Below are 27,896 nucleotides of genomic sequence, written 5' to 3'. Positions count from 1 at the left end.
TGAAAATCGGAGCCCATGTAGAGACACATAGGTCGACTCAGCCTCAAATTAATACCTGGTGCAGTGTGTAAAACATTGCTACTAGGTGCTCCTCGCGAACAGCACATGCCCCAAACAGCCTGTTAAGACTATACAGGGCATTGTTGACTTTGATGTAGAGAAAGCTTTCTGAAACCCTGCTCACTCGCGTGCTTATTTGGCTTCTGTGTTCATTATTTTGCTTCAAATTGTATAGTGTGATGATAGGCTCATGGGTGTATATACTTCAAGCGAATTTGAATAAATATTTTTGAATAGAAGAATGATCGAGGCACAATTCCATTCTCAACGAGGCATTACTTTTACTTGGAAACATTTGAACATGTCCGATGAGTTTCTTCCAGCAGTTGGTCCCACTTCTCTGATGATGTTCACAGGTTGCCCCTCCTTCTTCATGCATACTGCGAAGGGCAGATTATACCTCCCAGGAAACATTGCAACGTTGCGCCAACATTGGCCAATATTTCTACAGCTAAAAAAAACCCCGTATAGCTCAGGAATCAGACCGTTTCTTAAATGAAGAGGAGGAAGTTCCAGACGTCACACTGGATGAACCCAGAAAACACGGAACATTTAGGAAATTTATACAGATTGATATGGAATGTTGGGGCCAACGTTCCATGTTTTCTGGGTTTATCCAGTGTGACATCTGGAACATCATCCTCTTCATCTGAGAGCCGGTGTGATGATGCATAACATTCCTAAAATAATGTTAAATGTTTGCTCTCTATAATAGGTTATAGATCCATCGCTCTTCCTAAGGGGAGCCGCTACCATTTGTGAATAGCCAACCACCATCTTCATGATGCTGCCACTGCTTACTATGACGTCTTCTATCACGTGATGTGTTTTATGAGACATTTTTCCTCATTCGAGCCTTTCTATGCGTAAATAAAAGAACGCGCGTGTATTCGATATTCAGTGACGTAATTTGCCATAACTTTCGTTTACATAACAAACGTACGGTATGCATAATCATCAGACTTGAGGGTAATTATGAGACTTGAGATTTTCGAATCTTGTAACTGTTTTTGACTTTACGTACAGGGTGGTCCAGATGTATCGTGACCCCCACTTAATTTTCTTAAAGACAATGTTTGTTTTTAAAGTGAGGTTTATTTAAAACAGAAATAAATATGCAAAAGAGAAAACTAATATTCTTTGGTTCGATCGGTAAAGTCACGTACATATAAAATAATAATAAAGTGAATAAAATAATACAAATAATGAAATAAATACATGTCTCCATTAGTGTTTTCATTATTTAATTTTTTATTATTTTAATTCACTTAATTTTTTATTATTATTTTATATCTAGGTGACTTTACCGAAAGAACCAAAGAATATGAATTCCTGCAGTCACGAAAGTTTTAAATCAAAGGGAAAACAGATATTGAGGGTCAATTAATTTGGGGGGGTGGTCACAGGACATCTGCCCCACCCTGTACAGCGTTTGAATAAGTTTGGTTTCGTTCTCTAATTGGCACTGAGTGTCCTAATTTTGTACCCCACCCCACCCCCCCGGTCCGTACTTTCTGTACTATCCCCGTGCCACTCGTCACAGCCACCGGAAGCCCGAAGTAAACAAATACACAAACAAACAAACGCCCAATCGCATACAACTTGCAGCGTTTCGACACCGATCCGATTCCGCCCAAGGAGGAAAAAAAAACAACTCAAGACGATTCCTCCGCACGTGTAGTACGAAAGCGTAAAAAAGAATCGATTACACTCAACCTGCCGGCTGATATCGACGAATCGATACACGCCCATCGGCAGTCGAGTTAATAAATTAGAAGCGCGCGCTCGGTGGGCGAGAGATCGCGGCAACCCGCCGCCGTTCGCGTGGTCCGACGTTTCATCGCGAACTGATCGATCGGCGACGATTGTTCGCTTGCTCAGAGGGCAGCGAGCGCCGCCCGAAGATGACGGCTTGCGGCGGCCGCTAAGAGCCACCCGGACACAAGTCGCCGAGGCGATGTCTGAGTGCGTGCAGCTGGCTTGCGCTGTGTGCCGAATCGGCCTCTACTCGGTAAGGACTTTGTTGTTACCTTTCACCACGGCCTTGTGGGTTTATTGTTTTTGTTTTCCTTTCCGCGTCGCTCGCATTCATTTCCGCGCGATAGGGGTCTCCGTATTATTTTTTTTCTGTTGTCATTTTTTTTATTATCCTCGTGGGGCGGGGTGGGGGTAGGGGTTTATTTTTTCATTTGTGCCGAGGCCTAAACAAAGCGCCGGTCTCTGATAGATGTCCAGGCCGGGTTCTCTGCTGCCCTGGCCGGCAGGGTGAGGTGACCCTATTCGCCCCCCTCTTCGCTTGGTTCTCTGTCCTCATTGGTATTTAGCCACATAAGTATTTGTTTGAACCCTAAACTTCTACTTAACATTTGTTGTAGTGTAACTAAACGTCTGCTGGTAATGTAGGTGTTTTGATTTAAATCTTTCGTGACTGCAGTAATTCATATTCTTAGCTCTTTCGGTAAAGTCACGTTGAAGGGAAACAATAAAATATTGTTTTATATATATTTTTTTATGTTTTATACATATTTTATTGTTTCCCTTCAACGTGACTTTACCGAAAGAGCTAAGAATATAACGTAGGTGTTGTTTAATGGTCAGTTTATTCAAAATAAACTTGTCCTGTGGCATTTGAAAGGACCCTGCTTGTTGACTCTTGACAATGTATTTCCAAACACATTTTACAAATCTAAACGAATGCTGTAAGTTTGTTGTGATGTATGTAAACGTAAACTGGTATTGTTTTGTTACTTCTCATTTGACACGAAATTTAACTTGTCTGCTTCACCAACAAAGTGCCATATAGTTAGCTCCTTGAAATCCATACTTGTAAGGTCATTGTGATGTGTGTGTGTGAACGTCTGATGGTAATGTTTGTTGTTATTTGTCATTTGGTCCAAAAGGAACTTGTCTGACATCACAAGAAAGGACCTCTTCTCTTCTGCTCAGCCTTTCTCCCAAAAAGTTATATACCCACTTATTTCAACCCTTCACCCACACGTTATTTTGATTTAATCTCAAGGACGGCTGCTAATGTTTGTAGCCACATGTCAGTTGCTTCTTCAGCAACTGATCTGACGTAACAAGGAAGCGCACCTCGTTTGCTGTTTTCAACATTCCCCCTCTGTTTTTGTGCCAAAAAAACATCGCGACCCCTTTTACGGCAAACCCACACTCTCGGTTTATAAGCCACTTATGCATGTGCTGATAACGTTTGTGTTGTGCCGTTTGTGTATTGTGCCAAGACATTTGCTTCAAGAGCAACTGGTATAACATTGCAAGAACACCCCTCTAAAGTTCCTCTGTGTTGCTTACTAGAAAATCATCCCATATCAATTCAAGACCCACAAGTTAGAAATATTTACTTAAACGTCTGCTGATATGTTCTGGTAACTTAGTATACAGCACTCTAATACGATATTTATTCATGCAGGAACTCGTCCAATCCTAAACAACATCCACTCTATTTCTCTTATGCCCCAAATCACTTACCCACCAGCTATCTTTCGAAACTTTAAGTTTATTATAATGCATTTTAATCCATCATGTTTATGTTTTTGCTGTAATTTGTCACTAGTAAACAATTGACTCAAATATGTTGTTTTATGCAACACTGGATGGCCTGTGGAATGATTCACACCCACCATAGGAATGTGGAATTTCCACTCCTCAGGGCTGTAAAATAGGGAATGAGCGCCTCCCAGTGCGTGTTCGAGTGGGATACCACTCAGGGTTTTTTGTTGCAGAGAAACTTCCAACATCGCAAAGACCTTCCTAAAATTCTGAGTGGGCAAGATACCAAAACTCAGGCGTTCCATTAGTAACGTAATTATTTGAATAATCTCGGCAAGATCTCTAATTTTACAAAAATGTGATTGTGCAGACACACCCGTAGTGTGCGCTTTATAAACTTTCTGCACTTGTTTTGGTAGAGGCAAGGGTGGTCTCCATCCAGATTTTAAAAGTGATCTTGTGAGGCAGATATGGACCGTTTTATTTGCTGTAACCTCCGATAATGATCTTTCTTTCAAAGGTTAAACGTGTTTGTTCGTGTGTTTCATTAACGGAGTGTGCCGGCCGTAATCATCCAAGCCAATAATAGTACTATAATGCTGTAGTTAGTGATGCAATCGCAATACAATCTTGTACTTTGAAATACCTAAGCAGGATTGACCCTGGATAGTGTTCGAGTGGTCCATTGACATGCATAAAAACAAGTGTTTTGGGCTGCTGCAAGGACCACGTCAGCAGAGGGCAGTATAGCAAAATCCATTGTAATGTAATGTGCTCTCATGTCTGTCTCCCTGCCTTCAAGTGGCGCTGACCAACGTGAAAGCCCTCTACCAGTAGTGGATTGACAAAATACCTGTATATGCACACTTCGTAATACTATTCTAGAATGTTTGCCAGCTATTGCACTCTGTTCTGTATGTATTTTGTAAGTGTGATTTTTTTTAACGTTCTAAATTCATTAATCTGTTTTGACCAAAAAATGTAACCACGTGGTTTTTGAAAAGCAAATATTTATCAATCACAAGACAAAGTACAAGGTGCACGCTTACAACACATTCATTGCAGGCATTTAAGGAAGTATCCATTTAACATTTAGAATGTAAGACGTTAACGCAATGGAACACATATTTGGTAAACAGTGTACGAACATGTAGGACACTAAGTTGTAATTATTTACTCGGCGTGGGCTTCTATGGGCTTTCATAATTTTTTTTTGAATTTATCCAGTGGCCTAATAGCTCCACCTGGGGCATGTGCATTCAACTTGCTTAAAATAAAGTTATTTTTTTTCGGGATAAAGATGTGATTGGTTTACACAATTTGTAGTTTGCGATTATGTTACCAAATTAAAATCTCTTAACTTTATTCTGTGCGGGCCATATATAATTTTTTTGGAATTCAGCAGCTTATGTGATAATCTACAAAGTGGCAGATGAGTTCCATTGCTTGGGCAGCTTAACGAACATAATTGGATACATCCTTGCTAAGTTAAAAGCTTCCTGTTGCCACGATTACGCAACGCCTGTGAAGCTGGTTCTCGAATTTCAACAACAACTAGCTATACAAACAAACTAAATGGAAAATAATTAATTGTTCGTCTTAACATAGTGTAACATCTCATTTTCCATAAGTTCAAATTAACCGAAGCAAAAAGAGGTGGGGTGTATCACGAGACTTGAGCAAAAACTGCAGAGATCTTGGGTTTGAATCTGGGGAGGGCTCGTCATTTAACTAGGTTCTCAAGTATAGTCTTAACCTGTGAACCAATGACCACACAATACACCTGAATAAGTTGTCTTTGTCCTGTAATGTGGCAATATTCCAGCACTTATAATATAATTAAACAAATATTGCTTTATATTCTTGGTTCTTTCGGTAAAGTCACGTAGAAGGGAAACAATAAAATAATAAAAATATAAAACAATTAAATTTACACGACGTTTCGACTGCAACACAAGCAATCATTATTTTATTGTTTCCCTTCTACGTAACTTTACCGAAAGAACCAAGAATATGAATCCCTGCAGTCACGAAAGCTTTAAATAAAAATATTGCTTTGACGAACATTTCTCTTTAGCACGATGTGTTGGGAAAGTGCAGCGCCCCAATGTGGTTACAGTTGATTACATGAAGTACTCGCGTGAAGGAATTAAAGATTTATTTTTTCAACGCAGGATGATGCTGTTATCTGCAAGAGCCACCACATAGGCAATGTGTCTCATCACATGATGCCTATAGCACAATGGGAATACAACCGGTAAAAAAAACCAATAATTTAGGGAAAACTATATGCTTTTTAAAGTAAAGTCAATATATTACTGCGATGAATTCTCATTTGAGTTAATTAATTATGTGGGTTAATGTTGCAAAGTGCAACATATATTCATGCAGGCGTTTGCATGCTGAATTAATATGAGTAGTTGAGGTTAATTCATTTTACCTATGTGTCAGGTTGAGATGGTCAGTGATAACTATCTGTCTCCTGGGTTTTGACTAACATCTCTTGGAAATGTGTTTTTCATGTAAAAAAAAAACATGCGTGCAACATATTCTTTGAGTCTTTCGGCAGACTATTCCTGCAGTCACGAAAGCTTTAAGTCAAGATTTATGCGTGTAACATTTAAGAAATATTTAGGGTCATCCCTACAAGGTCACGAACGCATGTGCAGACAACGAAATGCGCATCTCCATGGGTAGGGAATATAATTTTTTCACGTGTTCTCCGAATTGTGTGCTCTGCTATTGGAGCCACTAGAGGGTGCTGCATATTCAGGTATTGTAGGATAATGCTTTGCGAAATTACACCAGCTTACCAGGGAGAATGCTGGTAAACTGGTATTGAGAACCCGAGCCTTGCATATGGCGATCTGCTCATGTATATTTTTCATCAGTGTTGAATTGCTTAATCGATGAAAACGTATTATAAAAAGTCTTATATTATATATTAGAATGGATTCCTTGGAAACCATTTCAAAATGGCTTCAGCGAGGTATTCGTCCTCCAAAACACTGGAAGCACCCCGCGGTGCTTGCCGACCATAACTCGGTAATGACAGGTGATGGTGGTGACGTCACTAATCCCTGCTCATATCGACCTCCGGTCTGGCGCTATTATTTTTATGCAAATGGGAAAAAAATGTACGATTTTAAAACGTTGATTAATCAAAGAATTAATCAGCTCTTGAAATTGATTAATGCAATGTCCGATTGTTGCAGCTGAACTTTGCATTGCGTGGTCGTGAACCACTCAAGTGTTAAAGACTGCTCTGTGTGTCTTCCTGCTGTGCTGCTCTGCCCCGGGATTCAGTGTTACAGGGTCCTGTGTTGTAAGGGCCCCCCACCGGCTCGCCCAGAGTTCGACGTGGTGTGCGTCGGCATGACTGGAGCTGGCAAAAGCACTCTGCTCGCGCAGCTGTGTGGAGAGAGCATCGATGACATCCTTCCCACCGCGGGTATGGTCACGCACAGCAGTGTGTGTCTGCAAGACTCTTTGGCAGCGTCTAGTGGGCAAAAGATCTAAACTTGGAAAGATGCGATGAAGTTTAAAGCGAGAGGCTGCAAAACAAACGAAAACGCTTTATTGTACAGCTACGCAAAGCTTTTTGTCCCAGGTGCGTGATCCGAGTTTGACGCTTCGTTAATGAGAAAGACTGTTAAGTTAATGTTAAGCTCTTTTATTTTTATGGAACTCTCGTGATTTCGCTCAAGTGATATAACGGAGTGCTTGACCATGATTTTAAAGCCTTTTTTCGTATTCATGAAGCTTCAAACCCATGTCCCATAGTCCGAGATGCACACTGTAAGTACTTATCTACAAGAAAAATAATTATTAGTTTTTTGGGGTTCTGTCTTACTGTAAGGTACAAAGGTAAACAAGGATGTCACCTTGCTGTGATAATTTGTGTGCACGTACAGAACAAGTCACATTTGTAAATGGCCTGAAGTTAAATAGGTGGAGGGAATTTAGAACATTTGTTTTAAGTCACAGTTCATGTCGTGTGAACTAAAAGCAGGGGCTTTGTCACTGCAGATATATCATGGCTTTGTGGATAAGATTTACTTTTTTTAAGGTACTGTTTCCATGGATAGGCACACTTGAAAAAAATAATGGTGAAGTGCAATTTGGAATTGTTAACTGTTGCACAAACTGCTCCTCACCACATGCTTGTCTAATGCAAAACACTTGCTGTAAAGATCGCTCTGCTTTTCTGCTACTTTGCCAAGCTTAGTTCTATGCCATAAATCTATTAACCCTTTACCTACCGCGGTGCCTGGGATGGCCCTACACAGCTGCCATCTGCCTCTCGAGTGCTTCAGCTGCTTGATCCTGGCATGCAAAAATATGGCAAACATGTCTGGGTTGAGGCACACACTCTACTGCTTGCATTCATTCAAATTTACGGCACTGGTATGCGTTTCAAATATATTTTTCAATATATTTTGGGAAGTCTTTTGAAAGGTTTTATTTCCATGAAGACATGTTTTTTTTTTAAGCGCCAGCATTGTTTTTTTCTAAAACTTTATTCCAGTAGTAGTGCTGGTGTCGTGTCAAGACACAAAGAAATTTCCATTCAAAAGTGTTGCAGTTAATGCACCACCTTGCATCAGAGAACAGCCCTTGAAGATGACATAGATCAACTTCCGAAGTCCCTTTAACGGGCCTCTTTATCCACACTTTGGCCACATGTTTCTTTGCCCTGAGTAATGTTTGTTGCATATTAATAAAACTAAAATGTGTATATTCCAAATAGCTGGAATAAGATTAAATTAATGACAAATCAAATGTTATGGCTGACACCATAACTTTACCACACTTGAGGGTGGTTGTCTGGATTTGAACACAGGATCTCCTAGGGTTCAGAAAACCACTGCTTTTAATTATGAATATGTTGTATATATTGTTAATGTGTGACAAATATGTATATACGCTAGTTCTCGGCAGAATGTTAACACAGGCGGAACAATTTGGACAGTTATTCTTTTGTTTTTGATTTTCATGTATAACGAATTAGCTGTTTTTATTAACTTATTTAGCTGTCTTGCTTTGGCTGATGTACGGATGGCCACGGAAAGGCACGCATTAAACAGTGATCTGGATGGGCCGCATTGTTCTCCTATGATCAGTGGTCAGCAGTAATGAGATCTTCAAGACAGCTGAAATTCCACACCAGGGTGAATTAAAAAACAGGAACACAAAATCTCAATGAGCTGTACATTCACCTGTCATTTTAACAGTATCCATTCAAACATTGTCAATTTTACTTGCGTAATCTACCAATGTTCAAATTTCCTTTCTCAAAAGTTGATTTTAGTAATAACCTATTCTTTGGTTTTTTTCGAATCAAGTCTTAGTAATAACCTGTTCTGGATTAGTTCCTGCCTGGTAAATGTATATTTAGTGTTATAAATTGTATGGATTATATTTGCATGCACATTTTCATAAACAATGCAGGAATGAACCCATTCTTGTTTTGTCTATTTTTTTTTACTTGAAGGCAATCTAACGTGATGTGTTCGTTTTTCAGGTTTTAGTATAAAGGCCATCCCACTGCAAAATGTTATCCTCAATGTGAAGGAACTTGGAGGTAATTCATGAAAAAAGTACTTTTTCTCTTGAAATGTAACTCGTTTATAAAGGCACTTATTTGCTATTACTTTTGTTAAAATGTTGCTTGACTTGCTAAGCTTTTGCAGTTGAGTAAGTGCATACGAACAGTCGAATGTTTGGGATCATTTTCCTATAGGATAAACTATCGCAATCAAACGAGGGCTCCATTCTTGTTATTGGCAACAAGCATGTACCCTTTTGAAATGTGCCAGTTACGATTGTTTTATATGTCAAATATCGCGTGGACAATATAGGTTTGCCATTTGTTACAGAACATAATGGGGAAGAAAAAAAATACTTCCCAGACCTTGCAGCAATCTTGAGGAATTCATTGAAAATACATTCACCACAGATAACAAGAATTGGCAATAATGGTTTGGACTGCACAATTGTAACTGTTAACAAATGATACTATTATTGCACTGGTATTATCGTTTTATATTCGTTTTTGGGTAGAGTATCATGAGGTCCATCTACATATTCACACTGATGTTAGGCATATCTAAATCTTGTCACAAACTTTGGTATTATTTAACTTGTTTTACTTTACAGGCCTTTATCAATCCACTGCTGGTTGAAGGCCTCTGAATACAGTGTTGGTCAGAGACGGTATTTGACCATACATCACCACGCTAGTCAGTGCGGGTCAGGAAACTCAGTATTTGTTGAGATATAACTTGTCACTGATGTCAGCCATTGCCACAAATCGAACTCTTGTGGTTGGGGTCATAATATAGTGTGCACCCACTGTACTACCACTCCATTTCCCATAAAGTAGTCAATGTTTTTTGTCGATATAAATTGGCTTGTGTTATGTGGGTGTTTTTTTTACTTGTGTTAATTTTGCTGAATAGTTTTTGTATTTACCGTTTAAAAAAGAAAAAACGTTTGTCATGTGGCACTATTTTATATACCTTGTTTATTTAAACATTTTAAAGACAGCACTTTCAGATGTCTGAACATGTTTATTGCATCGGAAGGAACTCCATGTCATAGGTTTAGTGGCTACAGATGTTTTACTTTGAAAAACTCTTTTTCCCTTTCCTTTTCTTCCTTACGTCAACTTTTTCTTCTCAATGACTTTTTACGCATTGAAGTATGTGTCCTCACGTGCACATTTTATAGATTGATTCTGCTTGTGAGACAGCGACATCCTCCACCCTCCGCCCCCCCACACTGCTTGCAGTCTTGGAAAAAGATGTTACTGTGCTCCGGCAGGTGGGGATGCGATCCGCAAATATTGGAGCCGCTACTACCAGGGTTCGCAAGGCCTCATCTTCGTACTGGACAGCGCGGCAATGGAGGATGACCTGGAGGTTGCACGCTCCGAGCTGCACGCCGCGCTGCACCATCCGCAGCTCTGCACCCTGCCCTTCCTCATCCTGGCAAGCCACCAGGACAAGCTGGGCGCTCGGTCGCAGCAGGAGGTAAATCCCGGCCACCGGCCACAGAGTCTGGTGGTGGGCCCTTGCTTTTTTCCACAAAAGAGTCTCCTTGCCGTGTCGCGGGATTATTATCCCACGGGAAAATTGTTAAGGTTCTGAATGCGGAGCGATTCGTAATGCCTGTCACATCTTTTTACCATTCGCTGCCAGGTGGAAATAGATAGTGTTGTGGGAATAAAACTTTAAATGCCCCTTTTCTAAAGGCAGGTATTAAATCTATCATTGGAGGTCATTGTTAGTTGTGATGTCGCTGAATAAAATTGCAACGGAGCGCCGTATATGCATTTCCCTAAGTTTTCCTGTGCATGTATATCGTGGATTTGCAGGTAACTTGTTGGAAGTTTAGGAACACATCTATTTCTGACCCATGGTTTTTAACTTGCTTTATAACAGCACTGGCACTATGCTGTGGTGCGTGTTATGGTGTCACATCAAGGAGGAATTTGATCTCCCAGCAGGCAGATGAATGATGGGCTTGTGAAGCTTACGGTGTCAGCATGGGGGGGGGCCTTGGGCATACAAGGGTTTACGTAGTTTTTTTATTCTGTCCAGACAGGCTATTTCAACTCGTAACACTTCATGACAAATGATCAGTGGCAGCATTACTTGGCATCAACAAAGTATAGGGATCTCATTGTCCCTCAATAATTTTACGTGTTAGAGGGTTTTTTTAAGTCCTAAAATAAATGTCAGCTCCTTGGTCAAGGTATTTAAAGGTACAGCACAATACCATACTTTTGAATATGGTTATGTATGTATGTCTGCTGTACAGTTATTTTTTAAGGGGTGGGGTGGCTGTGAGAGTTTGTGGTGGAAAACGGTAAAAATCATGGATATGGCATGGATTGTTTTGCCCTGTAGTGCATAAAATTGATTTTCAGGTCTCCTATCAAGTGGGTTATGTGCAAACAGTATATCATTGTTGCTTTGATGTATGTTATGTAGCTGTGGGCCAAGATTGGAATAGAGTAAAGCAGTGATTCAGTATTTATTGTGATGTTTCAAAAACAAAGTTTCAAAATCTCACTACTTTTGCCAAGTTCTAATGTTGACAGTTTAACTCCATTGTCTGTCTCATGGTGGTTTGTGCTGTCTGAGCATGTGCAAACCCACTTCTTTGTGTGTGGGTTGTGTACATTAACCCCATACGCAAACCATAGTTACATTCCTGTCTGGTCACCGTTAATCAAAATATTACATTTGAATCGAGCCCAACGTACAATTGATTTGTTACTTTCCACGTGATGCTTTCACCTGTCCTGCATTTGGAGATGCTGTTGTTTCGTGTGTTTTCCCACCAAGCTTGATATTTTACAGTGATCAGGAAGTAACCTTGTCAAATGTAACCTTCATTATCAGACCCACTTTATGTTAGGAATGCTACAATTCATCAATCGGATTAAAATCGATTTTTAAGCTCATGATACATGCATCAAATAGTGCATCTAATTAATTTATATAAATTACATGCTAATATACTTTTCGACAATACTATATGAAACTGGAAATCAAAATAAGGCAGTGCAAACAAGACAATACTTAACTCCTCTCAATTATTGCATTAATGGCCACAATGGTTTCGTTCCATTTAATGAATCGCACCTCTGTCATGTTGCCACAGAAAGACAGTGGGGAATATCAGGCTTAGAATATGGCATACAGGTAGTAAAATAGATACTGTCCTTTCAGTTGACTGAGGCACAAGTATGAAAAGCATATACAAGCTTTTCCCACAGCCTGCCACAACTCTGTCTCTTCTTGGAGTCTGATAACAGCCAGACCTTGCGTGTCCATAGAGCCACATTTTAGAATTTACACTGGATGATGGCTCAAAGCTACATCCTTGAAATAACTTAAGATTAATTGTACTGTCCGGTGCTACAGCATTTATATTTTCATAGATTTACTCTGAATGTGTTTCTTATTCATGACACAAATCACGACTGATTTTAACTATCAACAAGACGCGCTAACACTGAGCAAGACTTTCAACTCTCGTGACCTTAGTTATGGTCGTGAAAGATAAGGCTAGGCGAAGAACGGTGTGCGTCTCTTGTCCACGGAACAGTTCTCGGCTCCAATATCACTTTTTTAATAGTGCACGATTATTTCAAGTGACTCGTCACACTCATTCTAGAAGTAACAAATAAGAAAGTGTCTATAGAGTTAAATTTGCAGTGAAAGAAGCCAGACGCAAAGACAGTCCTGCTAAGTACCATTTCCTCATTGGTACTAATTGATTTACCTTGGTTGCCAGCACATCATCGGCTCGGCCTTTGCCACATTTGTTTTGGATTCTAAGGAGTGCTTAGTAATTAGCAAACATGGCAGCTTCGGCTGAGTGTTATGTCTCGTGCCTGCGTGTTGTGGAAAATGGAGCTGAGAACATAAAAGTACTTGAGGGGGGGCATGGGCGACTCTCAGTTTTGGCGCTATTTGGTCTCGTACCACACCAAATGTGTGATGTGTGATCTACCTAGCCCAGCAGGGGAGGAATGGGATTGGTGGCTACCATCGTGATCCAAGCCAGGGTAGGGTGGGTCACTCTAACCTCCCATGATCTCATTGGTCGCTGGACTCTCCAATGGCCAAACCAGGTCCCTCGCCCAATAGGAGCAATGCGATCGCCTTTTGAAGTGGATGAGACGTGTGTGTTTTGTTGTTTGTTTTACGATGTGTTAAAGATGAACGCTAAAACGAGGTACAACTTCGGGTTTGATTCTTTATCTAAATTGTGTTCCCCCCCTTGTAAACATATTTTTTTATTCGTCAAAGATGTTTTAAATATGAATGCACATTTGCAAGTATGATAGTGTTTCCTTGGTTGTGCATGCTTGTTAAAGCATTTCCTTCTCCCTCACCTGATTAGCATGGTTGGCTACATACGGTGCAAAAGAAGTTCAACATACATTCATACATATACGCCAATGTATGCACAAACGTTGTTTTTTATGCGTGAGTGTTTTGACATGTGGTAGAGCAGATTTGATGGTTTCCTGGTTTCATACATACATGGGCATCTTTATTCATGCCCCCCCCCCCCACCATGTATTATGCTTTTATTTCCTTCACACGTGATTTTCTCGAGACAACTTGTGCATTTTTGTCAATCCACTCCTGGATGAGCGCTAACCCTATGCTGTACAGATTGTGGGCTGACCATGCCTTACAACATTGCTCAAGTTTAACCAGTTGAACACTTGAGACCACTATAGTCTCATTTGCAAGAGTGACTAATCACCAAAAGGGGCAAAAGCAAATAAAATAAAGTGATAAATTCCATATACGGTTAAGTCGGCTTGGCCAGATTCTTTTTAGATTGATCACAGGACAATTAAGTTACAGGAAAATTGAAACTCTGTACGTACAGTGAGGGAAAAAAGTATTTGATCCCCTGCTGATTTTGTATGTTTGCCCACTGACAAAGAAATGATGAGTCTATAATTTTAATGGTAGGTTTATTTGAACAGTGAGAGACAGAATAACAACAAGAAAATCCAGAAAAACGCACGTCAAAAATGATATAAATTGATTTGCATTTTAATGAGGGAAATAAGTATTTGACCCCCTCTCAATCAGAAAGATTTCTGGCTCCCAGATGTATTTTATATAGGTAACGAGCTGAGATTAGGAGCACACTCTTCAAGGGAGTGCTGCTAATCTCAGCTTGTTACCTGTATAAAAAACACCTGTCCACAGAAGCAATCAATCAATCAGATTCCAAACTCTCCACCTTGGCCAAGACCAAAGAGCTCTCCAAGGATGTCAGGGACAAGATTGTAGACCTACACAAGGCTGGAATGGGCTACAAGACCATTGCCAAGCAGCTTGGTGAGAAGGTGACAACAGTTGGTGCGATTATTCACAAATGGAAGAAACACAAAAGAACTGTCAATCTCCCTCGGCCTGGGGCTCCATGCAAGATCTCACCTCGTGGAGTTGCAATGTTCATGAGAACGTTGAGGAATCAGCCCAGAACTACACCGGAGGATCTTGTCAATGATCTCAAGGCAGCTGGGACCATAGTCACCAAGAAAACAATTGGTAACACACTACGCCATGAAGGACTGAAATCCTGCAGCGCCCGCAAGGTCCCCCTGCTCAAGAAAGCACATACATGCCCGTCTGAAGTTTGCCAATGAACATCTGAATGATTCATAGGACAATTGGGTGAAAGTGTTGTGGTCAGATGAGACCAAAATGGAGCTCTTTGGCATCAACTCAACTCGCCGTGTTTGGAGGAGGAATGCTGCCCATGACCCCAAGAACACCATCCCCACCGTCAAACTTGGAAGTGGAAACATTATGCTTTGGGGGCGTTTTTCTGCTAAGGGGACAGGACAACTTCACCGCATCAAAGGGACGATGGACGGGGCCATGTACCGTCAAATCTTGGGTGAGAACCTCCTCTCAGCCAGGGCATTGAAAATGGGTCGTGGATGGGTATTCCAGCATGACAATGACCTAAAACACACGGCCAAGGCAACAAAAGAGTGGCTCAGGAAGAAGCACATTAAGGTCCTGGAGTGGCCTAGCCAGTCTCCAGACCTTAAGCCCATAGAAAATCTGTGGAGGGAGCTGAAGGTTCGAGTTGCCAAACGTCAGCCTCGAAACCTTAATGACTTGGAAAAGATCTGCAAAGAGGAGTGGGACAAAATCCCTCCTGAGATGTGTGCAAACCTGGTGGCCAACTACAAGAAACGTCTGACCTCTGTGATTGCCAACAAGGGTTTTGCCACCAAGTACTAAGTCACGTTTTGCAGAGGGGTCAAATACTTATTTCCCTGATTAAAATGCAATCAATTTATAACATTTTTGACATGCGTTTTTCTGGATTTTGTTGTTGTTATTCTGTCTCTCACTGTTTAAATAAACCTACCATTAAAATTATAGACTGATCATTTCTTTGTCAGTGGGCAAAAGTACAAAATCAGCAGGGGATCAAATACTTTTTTTCCCTCGCTGTATGTTGAACTTCTTTCACACCGTACGTAGCCAACCGTGACAATCGGAGGTGCGGTGTTTATGGAGGCAGGGAACATAGAATTACAGTACAGCATTGGATTTTTTCTGCACTGCTCTTTGCTGCCCAAGGCTTAGCCTTGCATCAAGTAACTATCATGCATGGTGGTCACCCATTCAAGCAAATATCCTAGCTCTCCACCCTCTTTAACTTCTGAGATCTGATGAGATCGGGCACAATAAAAGGCATTTAGTTATGGGTATACATTTGTATCTACTATAAGATGTTCGTAGAACGGTTTTTTTAAAAGATATAATTAAATCATTGAATAAAGGCAACAAAAATGTTTTTTTATATCCAATGCTGACTAGCTTGCAGATGGAGAGAGTGAGTTTAATGCATGCATTTTAGTTAATGTTTATCACATGTGCAGGCCCTTAAGATCTTTCCGCTTATTACATCTGTGGACATGAAGCCATTACAAAAAAAAAATATTTCGTCAACTTCCAAACATACGGAAGAGCTCTTGAAGTCATGGATAAGCCAAACCCCTTGCCTATTCTCAGTCAAGATTGGCACGCAAACAGCTGAAACGGCAATAAAATGCAACAGTGTCTCATTAGCATTTGTTAATTTGTTTTTTTTGTTTCTACAATTGTTTTTACTTACATGGTTTGGAAGCTGACACAGCCTAGTTGGTGGTGTCTGCGCAAGACGGAGAGTAAAGTTGCAGATGGTTGGCAGAAAGCCCACAAAAAATGCTCAGACAGGCTAGCAGGTTGTCAGACGAGTGAGCAGCACGCCGCCAATCGTAGGCGCGAAAGATGAAGGGGGTTTGCCCCCGCGCCTGACCGTACATATTACAAAATGATTTTCCGGCAGCTCACACTGTGCAGACTTCACGTGACACCTTTGCGTGAATAAGGAGAAAAATGTTGCTTGGTTAAGCTCGTTTGGGTGGGACAAATTTTTATTGTAGGACATTGAATCTGCGGTGAAATCGGAGACGTCGTAACACAAAAGTGATTGAGGATGTCATAGTTAGCAATGGGAATGTATAATCGGCAAAAGTGTTGGATAATTGGCAGTTCACAAATGGCAGCGGCATTAAATATGTGCAGTTATTAATTGTGTTCACTATTTATTGCATCTCGTAACATTCAGTTTTGTTGTATTCATAATGCTAATGTAATACAACTTCATTCCAAATACATGGCAATACTGTATAGTTTTCAAATCCATTGCCTGCTTAAGTATGCATAACTAACTCTTCATGCCATCACTAATTTATTTTCTGGATGTTCAAGTTTACAGCTGAGTAAATCATCTTTGTGTGACATATTTTCAAGTAATGGAAAATGCCTTGCCCATGTATTCTAAAGTGTGATGTCTTACTGAACACAACTGATTGTATCTAAATTGTTTCTGTTAGAGGCAAGCCAGGCCTGACAATGTTTTTGTGTCATTGACGAACCACTGACATGTGATTAAAATATTCCAAAATGTTTAATACGTCGGCTTTCGCGACCAATATCATCCATAAGAGGTTTTTGGGTTAGATCGTGTAAATATATAGTCAGATTTGGCTGTCGCCTGATGAAGCTAGTTGTAATTACTGGCGAAACGTCGTACTCGGTTGTAAATGTGTTGTGGCTTGGCTCTCCAATGCACCGGTGTGCTGAACTAGTGATGAATTGGCATGTTCTGTTTACATGACAACCCTTACTAGTTGGCTGTGTCGAGTGGTGGCGGGTTTTAACGACACATTGATATATTTATGCGATCTAACCCAAAAAAACCTCTATTCCTAAATGCATCTACCAGCTCATGAAGGCACAAGAGAAAATATGCTCTTGTTTCATGTTTCTTCGGAATCCTATTTACAATAGAAAATACACTTTCAGCTGTTGCTTTGTTGCAAAGTTTTGAAAAGTGTACTGTTAAAGTGCTACGCAGCCTAGGATATCCACCCATCAATGCTGAACTACTTATTAAGCATTGCGTATTGTACGCATTTTGATTGCAATAGTTAGCATGGGGAGTATGACGTTTAAAAAAAAAAATCTTATTTCCAAGAATGGCCAATAACGTATCTCGTAGAGGTGCACAGAAATATTGTTTTAAAGTAAACAAATTCGGACTGCTGTTGATGTTTCTTTTTGTTCTCCGCCGTGATAAACAAGCAGTGGGAAGCTCTGCAAATCTGTGCTAGCTCTGTGACGGCACAAGGAGGAATGCCCTGGCATCTTTGTGCTTGTCTAATTTTGGGCTTGGTCGTGCGTTCTCCTAAATCAGGAAAGGTACGCAGACTGCATGGTGAAACATTCTTGCGTGCATAAAACGCCGCCACTCACACACACACACACACGAACAGTCCTTTCCGATCACTGAATGGACTCTTGAGATGTTTGTTTCTTGTTTTCTATTACACTTTTTCAACACTGAAGAATGTTTTTTTTTTACGTTTTTCAGTTTAATTTTTGTGGAGCGTTTGGCTGACTTGGAAATCTCAAATTGTAGTACGCAATTACTACAGACACTGAAGACATGTTGGCGATTTACTAAAACACTTGGCGTGTATTAAATGTTAGATTTATTTTGAAACACTTTTTTTAGTCCAATGTAATGATGTAATTTAATAACTAATAGGGGTAGTTATAATATTTTAACATTAAATAATGGTGTATGTACACATTTTTACTCTTGTCAAATGTGTCGTTTGCTACCCCTTGTCTGTAAGCCATCTTGAAAACTAGATTTGAACCAATCGTTTTATGGTAGTGGCACAAGTAAAGTATTTCAAAAAATATATTATTTGTTCAATACAAATTTTAATCACTTTAAATTGGCTCTAATGCTGGTTACTAGTTGTATCAGAAAGTGTTTTTTTGTTAGTTAATTCTGTCGGGATGACGATGATAATTGCAAACAAAGAAGATCTCTGCTCGCCTAGTAGAGGTTGGTTTTGGATTTTTGACAGTTGACGAAGGCGATGATAATTGCGGATCATGGCTCTGGATTATTGATAAGTCGTGAGAGGTCACTGATGAGGATGCTTAAAGAGCGAGAAGTAAGGATAGCTTTTCGTGGTAGGTGACTGATCGTTATCAAGCGTTGAAACATCTCGTGACCCGTGTATGCCTTTGCGGAAAATAAAATGGAAACCCAATTCCCTGAAAGATGATATTAAAATGTTGTCTGTTTTGGATGAACACTTGTCAGCAGTTCCGTTCATTAGCTGTGTTGGGTGTGCGTGTGATGCCTGTGGTGGTCACAATGACCCACTTCTGTGCCACGAGAGGCGGCGTGCGTTCCCGTAAGTGATACTCTTCGTCTTTTGGGGATGGTTGAGGGATCTCATGAGCTTCAGCTACCAAACTTTAGCGCGATCTATCCAACGCACGGTCGAGTGGCTGAACAAAAACTGGAGCGTATTAAAAAAAATCTAATCAGCCACCGACTAGGACAAAATGTGAATGTTGTAAAACTTGATGAGGTTTTTTAAAAATATTTTTTTATTATTTTCAAGTAAACAGTAGATAAGCTTAAAGTTTTCACAAGAAATACATTTCTAATAAGACTGTTATTATTTTTTGTGAGAGCCTTTAAACTTTTATTGATTTTATTATCCTTTCGCTCTCATCAGGGCCCCTTTTTATTTGACATGAAACTAATGTGTTTCATGTGTTTAACGCGCGCTGCAGGCTCATCCAAACCACAGACAAAGAGTTTGTAGTATTCTTGAGTCTTTCGGTAAAGTCACGTAGATAGTAGTATTTTGTTCTTTTTAATTTTCTTTGAAGCTATATACGTGACTTTACCGAAAGACCCAAGAATATGAATTTCTGCAGTCACGAAAGCTTTAAGTCAAGATTTAAGAGTTTGTAGCACAACTGAAGTGTTTGGCAGTGCCTGAGTATGATATCACAATTGGAAGATGCTTTTGTTATTCACCAATGTTATTCACCACTGTTGTTATACGAAACATCCCAAGATTATCTGACTTGAGCTAAACAAACTACACTACGTATTATGTAGCAGAATTGTGGACCCACAAAAACGAACTCAATGGAGTATATTAGATTTTTTTTTAATGCCACATTTGACGTTTACAGTAGCGGAGTTTAGTTCAATGAAAACTAAGCAAAAGTAGGTCTTAGCTGTAATAATTGATCGAACTATGATGACAAATGTTTTATTCCAGTGTTAATATTTTGTTCCTGTGCTAGTCAATTGTGCAGTAATGGTGGTAAATTACCTCATACCTATAGCCTGCATTGAAAAAAAGCTACGGGGCTGAGTGAAATATTTATTGTAACGCATTGCATGCACAATTCGGAAAGATAGCAAAGCAAGTCCAAGTTGTTCAGACAGTGTCTGTATTGCGGCGTAGCTTGGCACGATTCCCAGTACATTAAATGAATTGGCAACTTGTCACGATGAAGGCTTTCAATTATGATTATTGGGGATGAGATCAACAACTTTGGGGGAGAGCTGTGTTGTGCTAGGCGTGGCAGATATGCCAGCAGGAGGATTGCAGACACCAGATGGGCAGACGTTATAATTAGGCTGGAGGTTATTATACGGGCGGGGAAGACGGCTCATTGCCTGAAATGAGACAGTTTAGTGCGGCGTGTGCGCATGAAGACGAGTATTGATGGGTGCGTGTCCTTGCGCTGACCTGCACCTGCTCTTCTTTTTATTATTTCCACCACCCCCACTCCCCCCCCCGGGCTCTGCCTTCTACTTTCTTGAGCCTAATCTTAACGCGAGGTTTTTTTTTTTGGGGGGGGGGGGGGAAATTAATTTGCCGACACTTCGTAATGAACATGCCAAAGACTGTATTATTAACACCTTTTAACAAACCCTACGTTTTTGCAGGTTTACACTCGCAAAGAAACTGAAACATCCGTACATTTATACGGCTCTCGGCAAAATAGTTTCTGCTCGTGTCTGCCTCGAGGGGCTAACTTGGTCGTGATTTCCATGATCATATTTGCAATATCAGCACAGGTACCTGTAGCTGTGTGGCTGTCGGTGTTTAACAATGGGAGAATATATGCCGAACTCAATATGGCGTGCGAACAATGTGTCTGGTCAGTAAGTGGCTTCGTGCACACGGATGCTTTGGCCAATAAGGCATAGAGTTTTACATAATCAGATGGCTCGCTGGTGCACAGTTCATTGGATGGTCTAGAAGCTGTTTGCACAGTCTGGTGAAGCGCATGTCTGGCTGGGTGGAAGTTATCAATTGGACAGCTGACACATGGCGAGTGGGCCCCCCATCCCCCGGCCGCCTGCCATTGCGCAGGGCCTGTGTGCGTGCGTGCGCAGGGCCTGTGTGCGTGCGTGCGCAGGGCCTGTGTGCGTGCGTGCGCGCCGCTCTCACGCCGTTGTGGCCACCGAATCCGCCTTGCCCGCTGCTTCTTCGGTGCACGCCGAGGTTGTAGCTCGATGCCCCCACGAAACCACCGTAACAAAACAAACCGTCTTCATTAAAAGTGCAATTGGCAACGGTCTTGTTTTGTACCCTGTGCGTCACACCTGCGTAATGAATACCTAAACGGTTACAAAAACATTCTCCATTGATTGGTTCACTCATAGGAAGTTAATTGCAAAGTACTTGTGCAGGTGAAAAAAATCAGGTTAATTGTGCCTCGGCATTTACACACTTATATGGAATGCATATTTTAAATTACATTTCCTTTGCGTAGGTCAATGTGACTTTCGTTTACCCACTGAGCCTCTCTCCCCCCCCCCCCCCATTCAATTACAAGTTCAGACTTTAAAAAAAAAAGTTGTTATTTTTCTGTTTGCATCCTGTACTTTGGCAAATTGGCTCAATCCTGGCAGCAACAGCGGCATGAGGATTTTGCGTCAGAATCGATAAAACGATATTTGAATGTTGAAAGTTTTGTACAGCATCCAGGGTTATACAGGCTGGTTGCCCACAACACTCGCTTGTCCACAACACACTCCCTTGTGGGCTGACCGCCATTGTCGACTGCTCTTTGTAGTTTCCCATTTACAATTATCGTTATTAGTGAGTTTCAGAATAACGAGAGTGGTTGTTATAGTCCCCCCCGTTGTTGTATGCGTTAATGTTTCGCGAGCACGCATTTGCACGCAGCACGTGTATAGGATGTGCTATGAAATAAATGTTCAAAAGTCTGGCAATATGCTCTCAAGTTACATGAAGTAATTTTGCACTTGGTGAAAGTGAGGCTGAAAACGATTCAACAACAGCTGCGGAAAAGCGAATTGCTGATTGAAGGTCTAATGTATTTGCGCCGCTATTAATTGGATTGTAACTTTACGCACATTGGCTGCGTGTATAAAAACCATTACATTTTCGTATTTTTCGTCATGCTTCTTGCAACCAATTTCTGCTAAATATCCAATGCAAACATTATGCTTATCAAGGGTTCTCAATTTTCCCAACACGCAGGTGCTCTAAAATAATACGCATGATGTAATTGTGTTTGTTTTGTAAAACTAGTGTTTGTTTTTTTAGCAACACTGGTTATATACAGCATACTTCCGAATCTCCATCATTGCTATTTAACAATGAAACTTTATTGCAAGCTTCTAAAAAATATATAGGAATGCAGCAATTAACACACACACACGTGTCTTTTATTCTCTGATGCAGATCAAGAAGTACCTGGAGTTGGAGCCTCTTGCTAAAGGAAAGAAGTGGATCCTGCATCCGTGTTCGTTTGAGGACTTGGCAGCTGTGAGAGAAGGCGTCTGTCAGTTCCTCCAGCTCTTGGAAGAAGAACAGCTTCACGGCGCCCTCATCACGGGCAGGATATGATGCCACCATTACTTCTTGAGCATTGCATATCGTACAGTTGTTGGTCTCGAGGGCTCAAGGACGAAGTGATTACTCTTGTTGGGATCTACCGATGGGAATAATTGCTTGGGCTGCCCATATATTTTCTTTTCCCAAGTGAAAAGGCACAGGGCAGCATAGGCGGAGAGCAGGAATCTTTCGAGGATACACAGGACTGCTTTGACTGATGAGCCTCCGCAAGCTTGCGATTTTTATGAGGTGTGCATACACATCACAATGTACGTTGAGGCCTCGACACACCGCTTCTTGAACTATTCATCCATGCATGGGGGCCTTGAGACAATGGTGGCACTCAGAATGCCACAAACCAACACGATAAACGGCCACAAGAAGTGCTTTTTTCCCTCCAGAAGATTACTTCATCGGCAGTTCAGAGGGCACCTTCAATTGCCCTGCTACATTTTTTGAAATGACTGCAACTGCCTTGGACTGCAACATAAATTGCAACAAATCTCCTCTGGTCTTTGTGTGGACTTGGGGTAAAATTTACCGTTTGCCATGTTGGCGAATATGTGTGCGTGCAGTGTACATAACAGCACTTAGAGTGATGGGCTATTATTTGGTGGATTCCAACTATACTGGTCGGATTTTTTTTTTGTCCTCGAAACGTCTTTTATATTTTTGTAGGTTTTTCTACTAGTGGGATCTTCATGTATAGCTTCCAGACTGTTGCTCAACACACCCCCTCCTTGTCTACTCCCATCACTGCAGCTCACAGGGCTCTGTAATTGTTAATGAGGCGCAATTCTATGCAGACAGCGTAGCCAGCCTGTGCGTTACAGTGCACTAGTTGAGCGTTGGTATGCGCCCATGCATTCTTAATTATCGGAGTCCTCAATTGCCCCCAATTAGTGTTCTTTGTTCACTCGTGAAATATTGTAACAATAACTGTGAAGGCACCTGTGCATACCAGCATGCTGAAGCACGTTTGTAAGGGCCAGCACAGGCGCGCGCGAGCGCGCCTCCCACGAGGGAATGGAGCCGCCGTTGACATTGGTGTTTTACACTCAATTTGCAGCAGCGCAGATGTTCGCATTGTCTGGTACCAGGTGGGCTGCTGCATTTAGAGGGGGTGAATCCAAAAAGACGGGTGGGGGGCTGCGGTTGTTGTTGTCACGCTGTTAGGGGAACTTGCTATAAATTAATCTCTGGATGAAGACAAATACAATGTTGAAAAGTTGGAAACTTTGTGGTACTGTGCTGATTTATTTCTGTATTAATATTATTTAAAATAACATACACTTTGCCATTTCTGACTCTTAACATTTTGTGAAAACATGATGCGTTGTGCACACACATTAATTTTAAGCCAGTTATTTTTACATCTGAAAAGTAAAAGACAAGCAATTACATATTACACACCTCGCACATTTTCTGAAATGGTAAACGTGTATTTTGAAATATGTTCGGCGAAATAAGTATTCATGCCAGTTTAAATTAATACTTGTCATTGTAAATCTGAAATGACTAAAGGTGGATTCAACTGTAGTATTGTTTAAAGCTTGCGTTTATTATGAGGACAACTCATTTTTTAGATATGGGATTAAGCTCAGGACTTGTAAGTGAAACTGTGGTCATATATTCAAAAGTGCTCAACGTGGTCCTCGATGAAAGTTACGACTGCAGGTAAATGGGCTTTTTATGGTACTACTTGGCTGTTGCCGCTGTTGGCAATGCCCCATGCAGCAGTCACACTGATGTTGCTGGATGCGCTCCTCAGACACCAAACCCAGTTCCTCGTCCACATTTTCTGCTGCTCTTCACACTCTCAGCAACTATGGCCACTTGCACCTGCCCGTCTGTTCCAGCGTGAGTCTTACCGGCTAACTCCACAGCCCTCTACCTCATGGGATTCTTCTGAAGGGGAAGAAAGGGAGGGTGGGGGAGAGACAACCGAGCGTGTCGACGTATTTGTGAAGAAAAACAGAGTTGCAACTGCGAGCAAACGAAATTCAATTTGGTGTAGTTGCCCGCAAAGTCTTTCATCACCGCAACCAGGTAGAAAGCAAGCGACGGTGTGAGTGATGCTAATATTGATTAGGCAAGTGTTCTTCAGATCGGGGTCAACCACATGCCGAACTTTCATACCACGGTTACATGAAACATGCTAAACCTAAGTGTGAACTACCCAAGTGTGACTAAATGGTGATTTTTTTGTTCCGTAATTTCTTGTCAGCATGTTAATTTAAAAGGTATAATACATTGACAATGGCTTCTATAAAGTTTAACATTTTTTCTTTAACGTATTTGTTTTGCATGTGTAAAAAAAAACAACTCCCCAATGTGGTTATGTAGGAGTATTATCAGACAGCACATACCATGTTGGAGTAGTTGATATCGCACCACTGATAGCACGGTTGGCTACATACGGTGCAAAATAAGTTCTACGTACATTTTGATTGTTGGTTTATGTTAATTCTTGTTAACTTGTCACTAAAGTTATTTAACGACTTGGTCAATTGTACAGGGACGGGGAATAAAAACAGCCCCTTAAGCATTAAACTCCATCCTAAACAGCAACATTTAAATCGCGTTTTATGTGCAGTGTATACTTGACGCCTCTGACCAAATCACTGAATGCGCTCCACCTCATCAGGTATCGGAAGCTAAGCAGGTTGGTGTCTGGATAGTGCTTGGATGGATGACCACCATGCACCAACAGGTTGTCAAAAGGCTTGTGGGGTGATGGCAGTGCAGCACATATTATTGTGCAGTACTTCTATGCATTGACATCTATGCTCCATACCTCCAGGCGGCACTGACTAGCTTGGTAAAATTTGGTTCAATAGCCCGTGAGTACACGCAGATGTGAGGCAATACTCTAACTGTGGATTGACAAAAAAAATCTGCGCATGTACATACACTCAGGTATATGAACATGTCTGCTGTGACGCAGTGGTTCTCAAATGACATTTGCGGTGTCTCTCCCCCCCCCCTACTCCATCCTCCGAACTCCCATGTCTACTGATCTGTGTTCAGATTTAAAATAGATAATGCACATTGCACGCATCTGTTCTTCGGTAGTCGCGTAAATATGCACGGGGGGGGGGGGGATTGGTGGCGTGAAATGGAGTACAGCGTTTAGAAACGGCTGCTGCGAACTCGGTTGTCTGTGCGACACTAATGCAGTCACGTCCACGTTGCAGATATCAAACACCTCAATCATCTGCTTTGCGCGGGGGATTGTGGTGATGCAACATTACGGCATTGACCTTCCACCACTGACATTTGCACCTACAACTGAACTCAATCAAAGCAGTATAACATGAACCTGGGGCGCCGATCATTTGGGCACGAACATACAGAAACTGTTTTTTGATGGCTGTGACCTTACCTTTGACCTTTTAAAGTAAAACAAAAATCAATACCATGAGCTATTGTGGTCTAGGAACATCTCTTAACATTTTACCAAGATTGGTGAAATGGCTCAATAGATGCCATGGCAATGGGCGGACAGACAAGGACAATTACTCATTCCCTTTGGTGCACGAGAACTAATATCGACCAATTATAGTTGTAATTGATGATTAAAATAATCAATTTTAATGTATTAATCAATTATTGCAGGCCTGATAACATTACTGATTGTTTATGGGATCATATAGGGCTTGAGATTGCCAATCTCTTAACTTTTTTCCACATGCATTGCTCTAATTTAATGACAATACTAAAGATCCAGCATTGAAAGCTTGAGTTTTTGCGGCATGTCTCATTTATTTTGATCTATTGCCAGCTACTTTGATTGTTTTTAACAATGGGACTATGTGCATATATATGTGCGTCGGTCTTTTGTTAAATAACACAAGTTGGGACCTTGCAAACAACTCTCATAAACAACAACAAAACATTTTATTTTTTTAAAGTTTTACACTGATTTTAAAAGACAGGTTTTTTTTGTATTTATTTGAAATTGCAGGATTTTGTTTTTATTATAACTGCACATGCCCTGTGTGGGAAACGACATTGTGAAAGCACCTCTAGGGCAGTATTGTATTTCAGACATGCGTCTATTACATAGAAAGTCAGAATTTCCTAGCTGTCGTGTTTAATCACAACAGCTACAAATTAAAGTTTTGCTTTAAAAAAAAAGAACGTTATTGTTACCTAATCCAAACCCCTCCATTTCTGCCGCATAAACAAACGAGCTGCGCATGTTTCTGGAAAAAAAGTAACATTGCTAGAAATGGTAATAAAAAAAAACACAGTGTATCTTTGTGCGGTTAAAATCGTACAAATTTTCTAAGTGCTGACCACCTACATTTATATATTGTACACGCTTAATATGTTGTATATGTTAGTAAAAGTACCTTTCATTTTTGTCTGGCTCACAGTACAAAGCCAAGGAGGTTCCATGTGTGACGTTACGTAGCTTTATACTTCCAAAAGCAGCAGTGCAATTTGTGCCACTAAGCATTTTGGCTTGAGCAAAATGTCAGGCTGCTTCAGGTTATGTGCAGTGTTCTACACGGCAGTGATAGTCTGCCCAGCGGATGTCTTTGAATCTGCACAACGTCAAATTAATGGTGTGCAAAATGGGAACCTAATTGTACTATTTGTTTTGTAATGTTTAAAAGAACAGTGCTCTTCATGAGCTTGCTCAGAACACCTTGGATCTGTGTTGTTGCTGAATATACATAAACACGATCCATTGGGTCTGATTTTTTTTACTTTTTTTTTAGAAACGTAATTATTATTTGGTATAACAGCCATTTACTGTCTTCGGAGAAATTGAAACTGCTGTTTGAGTAATTTTGCCTTGAAGACAATTCACACTTTACACTTCTGGAGTACAAAAGTTGAGAAGAGGCAACTCCAATAGACGTTTACTTTTTACTAAAATGCATAGTTATTTCTTTTGCATGAAAGCTGTGCGCTTACAGATGAATTATAATAATCCCACCGTACCAGTTTTCAGGGAATAAAAAATAAATCTGTTGAACCCAAAACAAAGAAAAAATAGCATTCACAGGCAAAAACATACCTACATATATCACGTCAGCTTAGTATATGTCTGCAGTTCTATCATATCCACAGCAGTTTCTCGTGGCGTGACCTGATGTGAACCTATTCTGGCAAAACCTGCTTTTATATATTATTTTTTATGGCGATGCAAAATTTAGAGAGCTCCACTTTTCCGATTTTTTTCTTTTCACACGCATTGAATGCGTTGCAAGAGCACAAATAACTTTAAGTGAGAAAAATGCATTTGAGAAAATTGTAGCGATAAAATGTGGGGTTAAAATAGATCTCTTTTAAAATAAAATTGAGGGGCATACGTTAATATTAGCGAGCGAGTGCACTAATCTAATTTTCTTACAAGCCACGTTGATAAATTCTTCATAGTATAGTGGTGTATAATTGTTTATATTGGGTTATATTTTTGTGCCATAAGACCTTTTATCCCTACAGCAAGGCAGTACTTAATAAAAGTCTCAACGATGTAAATGACATAAAA

The 27,896-nt window shown here is 40.6% G+C and overlaps 1 protein-coding gene across 1 annotated transcript; it reads left to right on the top strand.

The window, feature by feature from the left end:
* Positions 1–1,739: 1,739 nt before the first annotated feature.
* Positions 1,740–27,896, top strand: ARL15 (ARF like GTPase 15). The gene is made up of 5 exons (XM_032953397.2): positions 1,740–2,071; positions 6,877–7,021; positions 9,095–9,154; positions 10,396–10,604; positions 22,238–27,896. Exons 1-5 carry the CDS (start codon positions 2,018–2,020, stop codon positions 22,400–22,402), a joined length of 633 nt encoding a protein of 210 aa, XP_032809288.1. The 5' UTR covers positions 1,740–2,017; the 3' UTR covers positions 22,403–27,896.

The sequence above is a fragment of the Petromyzon marinus genome, chromosome 13, assembly GCF_048934315.1.
Source record: "Petromyzon marinus isolate PM22_M1 ecotype Great Lakes invasive population chromosome 13, UKy_Petmar_22M1.pri1.0, whole genome shotgun sequence".
NCBI lineage: Eukaryota > Metazoa > Chordata > Hyperoartia > Petromyzontiformes > Petromyzontidae > Petromyzon > Petromyzon marinus.
Note: the sequence above shows the minus strand (reverse complement) of the source record. Positions and strands in the feature narration are given on the sequence as shown.